This window comes from Colius striatus, chromosome 4, assembly GCF_028858725.1.
Source record: "Colius striatus isolate bColStr4 chromosome 4, bColStr4.1.hap1, whole genome shotgun sequence".
Taxonomy (NCBI): Eukaryota; Metazoa; Chordata; class Aves; order Coliiformes; family Coliidae; genus Colius; species Colius striatus.
The window spans coordinates 38,092,763-38,106,102 of NC_084762.1; the positions used below are offsets into that span (position 1 = coordinate 38,092,763).

The 13,340-nt window shown below is 33.9% G+C and overlaps 1 protein-coding gene across 2 annotated transcripts in view; it reads left to right on the forward strand.

The window, feature by feature from the left end:
- RTTN (rotatin) overlaps nt 1-13,340 on the forward strand; it is an 85,351-nt gene that overhangs the window by 31,809 nt on the left and 40,202 nt on the right. Inside the window, exons 21-29 of one of the 2 annotated variants that reach the window (XM_061994823.1) lie at nt 2,531-2,648; nt 2,930-3,026; nt 3,806-3,874; nt 4,150-4,338; nt 5,469-5,708; nt 7,440-7,584; nt 9,195-9,349; nt 10,542-10,761; nt 12,383-12,511. In XM_061994823.1, the coding sequence (XP_061850807.1) occupies nt 2,531-2,648; nt 2,930-3,026; nt 3,806-3,874; nt 4,150-4,338; nt 5,469-5,708; nt 7,440-7,584; nt 9,195-9,349; nt 10,542-10,761; nt 12,383-12,511 (1,362 nt within the window). The remainder of the gene's footprint in view (nt 1-2,530; nt 2,649-2,929; nt 3,027-3,805; nt 3,875-4,149; nt 4,339-5,468; nt 5,709-7,439; nt 7,585-9,194; nt 9,350-10,541; nt 10,762-12,382; nt 12,512-13,340) is intronic. The other variant, XM_061994822.1, reaches the window with a different exon arrangement.

The following is a 13,340-nucleotide window of genomic DNA, read 5'->3' on the forward strand; positions in this document are numbered from 1 at the left end:
AGTTTTGGTAATTCTAAGATTCTTTTAATGAAAGCAGATTGGCCTGCCTATCTGTGAGAGTAGGTAGCCAGAAAACTGTGTTTGATGTGGTTCTGAAATATACCAGAACTTCCCTGAATTTTTGTAAGTAGTTTACAAAAAAAAAATTTTATGATCTTAAAAAAAGTGTTAAATGTTATAGTGTCTAAACTTAAGTCCTGAGGCAAATTGTAAGTAAGAATGAGATGTTATTGTAAATGACAATCTAAATCAGATTGAGTTTAAGTAAGTATATGACTAAGAAAGGTCTTGGGAGATAAGATCACATTTAGAGTTGAATGTATATATATTCCATTTTTGTAAAATATCTACCTTAATTTTTCTGAAAGTCATTATTTGAAAACATTTTATGCAAGCTTATTTAGGTTATAAGTTGCTCAGCATCATTTCACTGAATAAAACTTTTGCATTTTTCTTAATTTGCTTGCGTAGTATTTTTACAGCAGCCTGGAAGTCCAATAGAGTTATTTTAAGAAACTGTGAGAACATTTGTATAGTAATGACTTCTTTCCCAAAAAATTACAAGAGAAAAGGATTGCTTGATACTTAGTGGAATTCCTCATATTTGTTAAATTAATGAAAAATTATGGTGGTCTTTGGTATTTTTTTTTCCAGATTATCAGAATCTAAGATTATTTTATCCCTGTAGCAATAAGAAATGTGTAGTCCAGTTTATGATAGCTTGAATATCAGTACTTTTGCAAAACAGATTAAGGGAAGTTCTCCTCCCCCTCCACTCTGCCCTGGTGAGGCCTCATCTGAAGTACTGTGTCCAGTTCTGGGCTCCCCAGCTCAAGAGGGACAGGGAGCTTCTGGAGAGAGTCCAGCACGGGGCCACCAAGATGATCAGGGGATTGGAACATCTTTGTTACGAGGAAAGGCTGCGGGAACTGGGACTGTTCAGCTTGGAGGAGACTGAGGGGGGACTTCATTAATACTTAGAAATATTTAAAAGGTGTATGTCAAGACGATGGAGTTACACTTTTTTCTGTAATGTCCAGTGATAGGACTAGGGGTAAAAGCCTGAACACAGAAAATTCCCCTTGAACATATGAAAAAACTTCTTGACTGTGAGAGTGAGGGAGCCCTGGCACAGGGTGCCCAGGGAGGTTGTGGAGTCTCCTTTGGAGGTTTTCAAAGCCTGCCTGGACATGTTCCTGAGTGACCTGATCTAGGTGGACCTGCTTGAGCAGGGGAGTTGGACTAGATGATGTTTAGAGTTCTCTTTCAACCCCTACCATTCTGTGATTCTATGAAACGCAATTGGAGAAATTGAAGTATTGGATTCTTCAGGGGCTTTTACTGTTTTTTTTTTTATATTTTTTTAATTATTTTATCTCTTTTAAGAGATGCAGAGTAATGCAACTATTATTTTTGTTTTGTTTTACATAATAGATATTAGCATAATTACTTAATAATACAGAAACACAAAAATATAAACAATACCTAAGTCCTTCATAGCTGTTTAAGAGTCTAGGATAAACTTAAAAAAGAATGTTTTCAGCCCTTTATAAATTTTAATTTAATCCAACAAGGGCACAGGCAATACCTCTCTAGGGGCTGTGACAACTTTCTTTTACATATATGGTTTGTGGAATGTAAGATGTTTAATATAAACAGGATGTTCAAATGTCAGATGATGAAAGGAGGAGAAGAAATCTAAAATTGCATATATGAATCAATTAATGTTTGGATCAAATAATCAGGACAGTGTAAGCAGATAGCTGTATATGAAATTGTACTTCTTCAAGTGCTATCATTCAGAAATTTGTGTATTAACTGTTCATAGAAGTTTTGAATCTGAAGCGCTCTGCTCTGTAAAATAACTGTTATATGTTTCCTCTGAAAAATTACTATGTGGCCTTATTCCTGTCTCTTGAATATAACCAGTAGAGATCTTATCCTTAGCTTCCTCAAGCTTTGACAGTTTGAACTACTTCCCAAGAAAATGGACAAATTAATGGTCTTGTGAAAGACATACTATCTTCTCATTCTTAGAAGCAATGACTTTGGTTATGTTTTTGACTGTTTACTGATGCTTCAACTTTTAGCATGCTACTTCTTAGGTTTCTTGATCTAAAGACTGAGACCCAGAAAATGGGTATGGTATAACCAGCTATTTGTGTTCTTAAAAAAGTAAGTAAGCTTATTTACTTGTAAATATTTTTTGATTTTAGAAATCCTTTTCCTCACATATATGCTTCTTAAAACAACATATTTCGGAAGCAAAACCTATAACTGTGTTGTGATGTCAGAGAACAATAAAATGACCATAAATTAATAATGAAATAAACCTAGAAGCTTATAAATACTTTTTAATGAATATGCAGTTATTGTCTGGTTGAAAAGTGCTTGTCTAAGAAAGTTCTGTATTTCTACACTAGAAATGATGGAATGTATTGCGTCATAGTATGACAGTTTGTGTTAAGCATCACAATAATAAATTATCCTACTTATTATGTGTATTTATTTTTTTTCTGTGTTCCTGCAGCTTATGGAATCCATAATGTTACCATGTCTAACACTCTTACGCAAACTTGTGTACGCTGATCCAGGTGTTCGTCTGTCCTTAGCACAGCAACCATCTTTACTGCTTTTGCTATTCAGAGGTAAAAATTGTATTTTAACTTGAAAACACGTGTGGAAAGAAAATGTGTGAAATACAGTTAGATGTTTAACCCCAAAATCTTAGAGACCTTGGATCACTTCAGTGTCTCTTAATAGTTAAAATAAAAATCACTGTGTGCTGTTGTTACCTATGTTGTGACATCTGTTGAAGATGCTGGGAAAATTACTGTGAAAATCAGTTGTTTTTAATGGTTGTTCTCCGATATGTCATTAAATGTTGATGCTTTACTAACATTTTTAAATATCTTTTTTTTTAATTTAGTTTCTCTGATATTCCAAAATGATCACACTGTTTTAAGTGAAGCTACAGTATTGCTTTGTCTTCTGTTGTTTGATGAAGTAGCAAGAACAGAAACATGGTATGAAAATCCAGTTACTTAATGGCATATTCTCTAGTGAAGATTTAAGAGTTTTTTATACATATCCAAACAAATTATGCGCTGAACTTTTATATATCCAAAAGTGTATATTAGTGGACCAAACAAATTGTTTCATGATTTGAGTTGCATGCTGTATAGGTCTACATGGCAAACTTTTTTTCAGTATAAATATTTTGTACCTCAGTGCTACTTTTCAGTTGAGTTTAACTTTAGAAAAACCCTGATTGGTTTCTAATACATCTTTTCCATAAATGCAAACTACACAAGTTAAGCAACTAGTTGTAGGCATGTTTTTTTCACTTAATTAGAATTCTTCTGTTAACTTTGAGTGTAGCGGTTGACTTGAAAGCAACAGACCTCAGTTTAGGATATTTTGGTTTTTGAAATTTGCATACGTTTCAGAAAAAAGATGCTGTTAGAATTCACACACGTGAAATATATGGGAAAGAACTATAATGTACATTTTTTTCTCTAATACCAAAAAGGAAACAGTCATGTGCTTTTGATATGTTGTCTCTAATTTCATTTTTATGTGCAGTACATCTTACAACAAGTGTTCTGTCGTGATCTAAGAACTATCTTAATACTGCATAATTCTGAACAAACACTTATTAATACAAATAATTAATCAATGAGTTACTAAAGAGCTAGCTGGAGGAAAAAATTAATACATCTGAATAATCAGTAATAAATGTAGCATTAGTAGAAAAGTGAAGCTTAAAATAATAGGGAATAATAACTAGTTTAATCTCTTGCAGGGCTGATGATATACCCATTAATGATACTGGCCCACCTGCCTTCAGTTTACCTGTTGCTGTTGTTAGAAGGTATGTGTGAGTGGTTTGATGTTTTTGTGGCTGTTTTTACAGTTAACTTCTTTCTGTTTATGGCCCATCCTGAAACATGAAAGTGGGAGAATGAAGGGAAACATTTGATGTTAAATCTTCTTCTCCAAGCCTTTGTTCTCTGAAAAAGAGTTTCAGAAACTTTATTTGCAAATGTAAAAGCTTACTCTAATAGGTCATTGAATTAATAAACAAATCCCAAACCACACATTTTAGTATTATTACTTTTTAAATTTAATATTTTGTTTCTTTTTTAGGTATCATCTCCCAGTCAGGATCACTGCTCATCATGTAGTTAGCCCTAATACTGTTGTGGTGCCACTGTCTTCTGAACACTTGACTATGAAACCTGTGTCAGATATGCTTAAGATGGCTTGGAATCTTTCGTGGCACCATGGGATTGAAAACCTGTTGCAAGTGATAAATTATGAGAAGCAAGAAGAAATGTGAGCCATTTTATCTGGATTTTAAATACCAGTATAGTTCAATTAAAGTAGTGTTCCATCAGGTTTAAATAGCGTTTCAACTTCAAATAGCAATTCAGGTTTTTACTGGTCTGAGAATGCTATCAAATATGAGAATACTACTGAGAGCAGCTCTGCAGAGAGAGACCTGGGAGTTCTGATTGATAATAAACTAACCATGAGCCAGCAATGTGTCCTCGTGGCCAAGAAGGCCACCAAGATGATCAGGGGACTAGAACATCTTTCATATGAGGAAAGGCTGTGGGAATTAAGGCTTTTTAGTCTAGAGAAGAAGAGACTGGGAGGGAGGATCTCATTAATATTTACAAATATCTAAATGGTGGATGTCAGGAGGTTCGGGCATCCTTTTTTTTGGTGGTATCTAGCAACAAGACAAGGGGTAATGGGATGAAGCTGCAACATAAAAAGTTCCATTTAAACATAAAACTGTTTTACTGTGAGGGTGACGGAGCCCTGGCACAGGCTGCCCAGGGAAGTTGTGGAGTCTCCTTCCTTGGAGGTCTTCAAAGCCTGCCTGGACATATTCCTGTATGACCTGATCTAGGTGGACCTGCTTCTGCAGGGAGTTTGGACTCTTATCTCTAAACATCTATTCCAACCCCTAACATTCTATGATTCTATGATCTTTTTAAATGTAAATGATCACATGCCAAGAGTCTGTAGATATGTTGTCACAGCTAATGTTTCACCTAAATTGCATTTATATATGAAATGTAGAGTTGATCCAACATTTATTGATGATCAGGCTCATTTCATACAATTTAGAATGGGCTCTATGTCTTTTTTTTCTTGGTAGTCGTGGATTTGTTAGGGAGCTCTCTTTTTTTCTCTTTCTAGTTGCATGATTTTTTTCTCTTTCCTTGGGGATTTAAATTTCAACTAAGTAGTGGTTGTTGTTGTTGTTTTCTTTTGGTTTTTTGAGGAGATAGAAGAGGGGGAAGGAGAAGAAAAGATTGATTAATGAAAATAAAATTTTAGGGCAGTTAATGTTTTGTCTTCTCATTTGAACTGGGAAGTGAAGGAGTCACCGCTCACTAAAATAGTTTGTAAATATACTGACTGTTAATCCTTTCTCTTTCATACCTTTTCAGATTTTTAGACTCACTAAAACTGTCTTCAGAAGACATTCTTATCCTCAAAATAACTCATACAAACTATGGACTGCAGGATTGTCTTAATTCAATCATTCAGGCGGTATCCCACAAGGATGTCAGGGCTGCCCTTACTAGGCTTAGTTTTTATGTTTTGAATGACAGACTTGCATTAAAATGTAGTTCTGAATCTTGTGGAGCCACTTTGAAGAGCTTTGTTTGGCAAAAAGCAATAAACAGGTAAGCATACTGACTGCAGAAATCTATTAAAGATTATGATGCTTAAATTGTAAATTCCCTAGTTTTCCTTTTGTGGGTGCTTGCTTTGATTGGTTTGATTTGGTTTGGGATTTTTTTTTTTTTTCAAATGTATGGAATTGCTTGTCATGCACCTCTGATTCTGTGATATATATGTATGCTGTTCCCTCTATATGCTGGAGGAACAGCACAGCATGGTCTAAGGAATCCAGGAGGTTTCTGAAGAGCATCAGTGACAGCTACCTGATCTAGATGACAGAGGAGGCAATGAGGAAAGGTGTTTTGCTAGACATCACGCTCATAAACAAACAAAAACTCATTATTGTTAGGGATGTTAAGGTCTAAGGCAGCTTTGCCTGCAGTGACCATGAGATGGTAGAATTCTGGATCCTGAGGGAGAAAGGCAAAAAAATAAGATCAGAGCACCAGGTTTCAGGAGAGCAAACTTTGACCTCTTCAAAGGTCTTATTGTTAGTGTTTGATGGAAGTTGGATGAAAATGTCAGGAGGCCTGCATGGATTAATAAGGAGGTCCTGGCAAATCTCAGGCACATAAACAATGTCTACAGAGGGTGAAGGTAGGGACAGGTAATTTGGGAAAAATACAGAGACATTGCCTGACACCACAGTGAACATGAGCCAACAAAATGTGCCTTTGCAGCAAACAAATCTAATGGTATCCTGGACTGTATTAGGAGAATTGTTGCCAGCAGGGTGAGGAAGGCAATCTTTTCTCTCCACTTGCTACTGATGAGGCCATGCTTGGTGTGCTGGTGTGCAAGAAATACATGGACATATTGGAAGAAGTCCAGTGATGCACCACAAAGATGCCGAAAGACAAGAGCATGAGGAAAGGCTGAGAGAGCTGGAACTGCTTAGTCTGGAGAAGAGAAGGCTTAAAGTGGGCGTTTTGCGAATGTGTACAAATACCTGAAAGGAGGATATGAAGAAGGTGGAGCCAGGCTCTTTCCAGTGATGCCCAATGACAAGGCAAGAGGCAATGGGCACACACAGAAATATAGGAGGTTTCTTCTGAACATCAGGAAACACTTCTTTACTGTGAAGATGACGAAGCAATGGCACAGGTTGCCCAGGAGGTTATGTGGTTTCCGTTTCTTGGAGATACTCAAAAGCCACCTAGACATGACCTTGAACAACTGTTCCAGGTGTCCCTGGACAAGTAGGGATGTTCTACCATGTGCTATCCAGCCTCAATGATTATGTGAATCTGTAATTTACATACATAGAACTAGCAAAAAATAATGCTGTTTTTAAAATAATCCTTATTTGAAATGCATAGGTAGACTTTGCTATTATTATTCATTACTGGTGTTTAACAGCTAATTACCTTTTTTCTTTCCTGTTTGTGGCCTTTTTCAGATTTTTCAGCCTTTTATTATATGTAAATACATTTTTAATATACACAACATGCAGATGTTGTAATAATACACAAAGGTATAATAGTACATAAGTATATTAATATAGACATTTTTAATACAAAAGTATTTAGATAATTTACTGTGTATATCATTAACATAATTTCATAGATATAATTAACATACTTTCAAATTACATATATGTACATTTAACTGCTTTATATATGTACTCTATAGGATTCCACATTTGCAGGTGACTTCGGTCGTATTAGTCTGAGATCTTAAACTCTTTTAATGTGCTAGAAGTATGAAAATGAATATTTGTATTTGTGTTACAGGTTTCTGCAAGTTCTTCCAGCTTCTGCAGAGGATGAGAAGCTTTTAGTAGATATCCTAAGATTTTTAAACAAATTGCTTAGAGAGCAGAGATCAAGTTTGGAGTCAGACCATGTAAAGTGGTTCTTGAAATCATTGCTTAAAAATGTAAGAATATACCTAAGAAGTTATTAAGAAATTATATAACTATGAACTGGTTAGCTGTTCTATTTCTGGTGAGTTCCTCAAAGGAAAGACTTTTCTCAAGAAAAGCACAAAATAATATCAGATCTTGTGGTATTAGTGTCTGCTCTTTCTTGTTTTTCTTAAGAGAAGAGTAACAAAGAGTAAATTTCCTTCTCTGCTTTACTTATTATATGAACTGTATCTCTAAGCCCAAATGTTATATTTGTCAAAAGCAAACAACTACTTGTGGATGCCATGCTTTGGTGTCGTTAACTATGGTGATATGATTTTATAGAACCCTATGACTATAGTTATAGCTATACAGAGCTCTATATGTACATAAACGTGTAAATATACACATATGATATGTATGTCTCATTGCATAGTTAACTGTGATGTGTGTGCAATGTAACTTAAAGAATGAGATGCAATGTAACTTAAAGGATGAGGTTCAGACTGGTGTGTTGGAACCTTCTGTTTGGCAAAGATATTTATGAACATTATCTGTCTTGCATTAAGAACAAGAATTAAAAGTTAGGACATGTTTTTGCTTTCAATGTGTGTGTCACTTCAGTTCTGATTTTACATGGTTACAATATGTCTAAATAAAACATTTTTTTTAAACATGAGGAAGATATTGTATGAGCATATGCAGTTCAGTTACTGTAGTTAAAATACATGTATAATATTGAAAGAATGTATATTTTTTCTTGTCAGTTTTTCTAGACTCTGCTTTCTGTTTGAGAGATTGGTTATGTCCAATACTGTTCATTTAAGATGTGTAAAATTGGGAACTACAAAAACAAGTAGCAAATGAACATCGCAGAGCACTATAAAACAACATGTATTAGATTTGTCGAAATAGAATAATTCAATCTTGTGTAAAAATAATAGTTCAGTGGCAAAGATGGAAATAATAGTTGTGGTTTTAGAAGTTTGCAAAGTACTGTTCTTCAGAAAGTGAGAGCATACTGACCACATGCAAGACTGTCTGTGGTAATGAATGTCGTATATTAAATACAGTCTGCATGTGCTTGCATTTTCCCCCTTTAAAATACAATCTAAACATTTAGGGAAAAAATGCTAGTAGACTTCTTTTCAATTACTTATAAAATTTAAATGCTTCCATTTATATGGCTAGCTGGGAATCCTGTAACATTTTTGTAAATATGTCCCATTCAGTATATTAAGTGATTTTAAGTCTCACAAGCAACCAAGAGATAAAACATACATCTTGAACTTTCTGACATGCATTTTCTGGTTTTTGTGATCTATTTTTTTGTTGCAGATTATTGCTGTATGTAACTGACTATTCTTTCATGCTTCAAAATACACAGTATCGTGGCTTAAGAGATTTTAAAGGCCTTAACAGTAGATTTTTTTAATGATGTTTAGTAGGTTCAAGTAATTGGTAATTATGACTTTTTACTGTGCTTTTTACAGAAAAACTTTTAAGTAAAGTTATCATGGAATTTATGATTTTTAACGTTTGTGATTTGCAAGCACTCAATAGAAAAATGACTTTAGTGTGAGTATTAAAATAGGATTTAAACAAGGCATTATATGACTGTATTTTCTTTTTTTTCTTTTAGAAGCCAAAATCCCTTTTGGGCCTTCTGGTGCGGACAGAATCTCAACTGCAGGATGAAATAGATGAAATACAGACTGCTGTCAGGCAGCAACTGGATAAAGAACTCATTCATTTTTTTAACACATTGTTATTTTGTTCCATGTCAGTGACCGACAGGTACAGTGTGAATGGACCTGCCCATGTAATTCTAACAGGGAATCACAATACTTACTGCTGCTGTATCTCAGTCAGAACTGAAATAGGATTGCATCATGACTCAATCATTTGAAATTGTAAACATGGAATATACATCTCTTAAAGAGAAACATTAGACAGTCCTTTTCACAGTAAATTAGTAAATTAACTGTGAAGCTTGGAAAGTATGTACTAGTGGTCTCTTTTTCAGCAAATGATAATTAAACATTGCAGGGAGAAGATAGGCTATTTCTTTTTCACTTTTTCATTTGCACAAGTGAATGATAACTTGATTGATTTTGTAGCATTTATAGCAAAGTAAAACATTGAAATATTTGAAATAACAACAAATGTTTATTTTCATTGAGCTCCTCTTTGGCCTAATACAGTATATCAGTGCACATTAATGATTATTTAGGACAGCTGCTTGCAGCATGAAGTTCCAGCCTTTTTCAGTCAGTCAAGCAAACACAGAAATGAAATTCTATTCAGGTTTTTTTCCTCCAAGTTTCTAATATTACGTCTTCCCACACTAAATCTTTATGTCCAAGTGTATAAGAAGAAATACTAAAATTGCAGCTTAAGATAAACTTGTTTGTTAAGTGTCACAACATAACTGTAAAGATACATTCACAGTGTTACCTTCTTCATTCTTCCCATGCAGTTAGTTATTTTCTAATAATATTGACATCTAGAAAAGGGAGGATTGTAGAAATTCCTGCTAGTTATATTTCTCACTCTTTTATTTTCTGTCTACCTGAATTCTAGAGTGATGGTATTTTGCATCAATCATTTTTAAACCAGAACAAATACAGGCTGAGCTACAAAGCTTTTCAATGCTTCTTACTCTATTACCTATTGTCCAGTCTCATTCTTTATTTAACAGGCTCCTTAATAATTAGAATTGTATCTAATTTGTCCTAATTTGGTTAAGCACTGTTGCTATGAGGTATAATATTGTGCTTTCAGAACCTTGGAAAAGCTAGAAATGTCAACATCAAATCCATATGATTATGTGTATAAGGCAATAGTAACTAATTGAGATGCTGAAACTCACAGACTAAGAGTAAGAAGAATGAGGCAATTGTCTCTGGTAAAGTGATTAATTGTAATAGCTTCGTGTTTACAATTGGTTGTTTTTGTCTGTTTGTTTTGTTTTTTACAATTAAACCAGAGAGGGCCTGGAACTTGCTGGCTCTTTCAGAACTGAGCTGGCAATGAAGCTGCTACAGTGCTTAAGGCTAACAGATGCACCACACTTTTATGGACTTCCTTCACTGGAGAGGACATTACGAGGAATGGTTCATGTCACTGCACTTCCAGACTGGAGTACCTACTCTCCTGCAGTTGAACCTGTCACAATTTGTAAGAAATATTTAACAAGTCTCCTTGAGGTAAGTAGTTTATGTTAAAACTTTGCTTTTGGTTTGGCTTTTGGAATGAACCATGCAACTAATAACACTATAATTTTTAGGACATACTTTTACTGAATATCATCACTAGGAATAGATGTGGAAAAGGTACTTTTTTTCTGCTTAGTAAATAGCAAAAATATGGAGGCTAAATTGAGTGATGTGTGTCTGTAATTCTTATAATGAGTTGTATGTGCCCTCATCTCCTATTTAAGAGATAATATGAAGTGATGATAGTTTAAGCAAGATCAAAAACAGATGTGATTATTTTTTTCCTTTAAAATTATTTTTATAAATTAAATTCTTCAGAGCAAAAGTCCAAGATCTTCTCCCATAGGCAAAGTCCATGTATGAAAGGGAATCTGAGGGAACGGTAACTCATTAGGCAGGTTTTAACACTGAGAAAGCAGAAAAGAGTTAACTCACAGTGCTGCATTTATTGAGAAGCTGAAATTACCTTCTGTTTTTTGCTACATCCTTGAATGTGATAGACAATTAGTTTTTGCTCCAAAATTACATCTTTTGAAAACTCCAGGAAAAGAGATATTTGACTTTCTTGTTTTATGAGTATTAAGTAAGGTAGGTACATTTAGAAGCTTTCTTCTTAGTTTCAAGTACTAAAATCTTTTTGTAGCATTGGCAGAGAGAAAGAAAAATTTAGTCTTTTACAGGGAAGTGTAGCTTTCCAAGATTTCTTGAGTAGAAATATATATTTTAGAGCTACTTGATTAGTAGTTTGAAATCTAGATTAAAAATGTACCAAGGTTATAGATGTCATGTGAAAGAAAGTTTATTCCTAGGCAAAATCATAATAAATGTTACTGAATGAAATGAACTGGTAATACATAAGCTCTGTGCAAAACAATGATGCAGTTTTACATGGTTTAAGTATGAAAATAAGCATAAGGCTTCTTTTTGGGGAGGAGGAATGAAAGTGGGTTTGAAGGAATGCTTGTAGAGTGGAACACTGAAAGAAAGAACAGCAGCAAAAATAGAGAGGTTTAAATAGTGATGAACTGAGGAGAAAAAAAATTGAAGTGTAAGTTTTAAGATTATAATTAAAAAAAAGCATATTCTGTTGAAAGCAGCATGCTCTTTTATTTAAAAATGTATGATTAAATACATGATTAGAGACGGGTGATTTTATGTTACGACCCAATGACCTTTATTTTTGTTCATTAGAATTCTAAAAAGAAAACTGATATGTTTATTCCAGTTCAAGTCACAATAAAAGATACATATGTTCCATTTTCTTGAACACAGAATTCTGAAAGGAAATTATATTTCCTATTCCAAACTTAGTAAAAATAAATGGGTACTATAAATGGACTGTTTCCATCAGATGCAAACTTTCAGGATTCCATTAAATGTTGTGCTTGTTAGTAAGCTCTACCGCATTCTTCTTTTGAAGAGCACATAGTCATTGAACTTCAGAAGTTCAACCATATAGGAAACCATCACTTGACTGAAGGACTCATAAATACATTTTTAAAATTCAACTAAAATTCATCTTTTAATGAGTTTAAACTATGATTTCATAGTGTTTAGGACAATTTGTACTCTACCTGTAGACTGCTTACATTAATGATGCCCCCACTCTTAGGTCATCTCATCATTTTATGTTGAGTGGGGAGGAAATGCAATGTCCTTCATGGGAAAAGGTGTTACCAAAAGCACTGTTCTTTGCTTACTTCACTTATCTAATGAAATGATGGCTCAAGCTAAGGATATGGTAAGTGTCCTTATCTTGTCATTTGGGAGGGGGATGCACAAATATATTTTAACTTCTAAGTTAAGCAAAGAATTTTGGTATGTAGTGGAGGAAGTTGTCATATGTTGCAACAGATGGTAAAATGAAAAAAATGCATAAATCAAGTAATCTAATTTGATATATAATGTTAGATAGATAGAATAGAGTATAGCACATAAGAAAGCTGAAGATTCAGTTCTAACACAAATAATTCTGCAACTAATTCTGTGGATTTAGAAAGGCCTTCTAGCAGAATAAGGTACAATTTTATTTTTATAAAAATGAGAAATCAGAATTTTATGTAGGATGAATAAATACAAGATTTTATAACAGCATGATTTCTTCGGCCTTGTGTAGATAACAGACTTTCTAACATGTTTACACATATTTGTGTGTTTTTCATATATATATGTTCATGAAAGAATATACACAAAATGAAAGGATCATTGTCTTACTTGTAAAAGGAGCTATCGTTACTTATTAACAAAATTTATTTTTGTGTCCAAGAGCTGAATTTTTCAGAGATTAGAAAAAATGACTTTAAAGAAAATTCAAGAGTTTAGTGTAATCATTTTTGAGAATTGCTGTCCACTCTTGTTAATATATGTGATAGCCACAAGTGAAAACCTTTCAATATGATCAAGTATATATATATAATAGAAATAGCAGTATACCTGCTTCTCCAAATTACGGATATATATTTCTTCAGTTTTGTACTCCTTCTTCAAGATATTAAGTACAGACAAAATTTATTAAAATTACAGGGGACAGAGTATGAAGATGCAGAAGGATGCAGAAGACTGCATCCTCA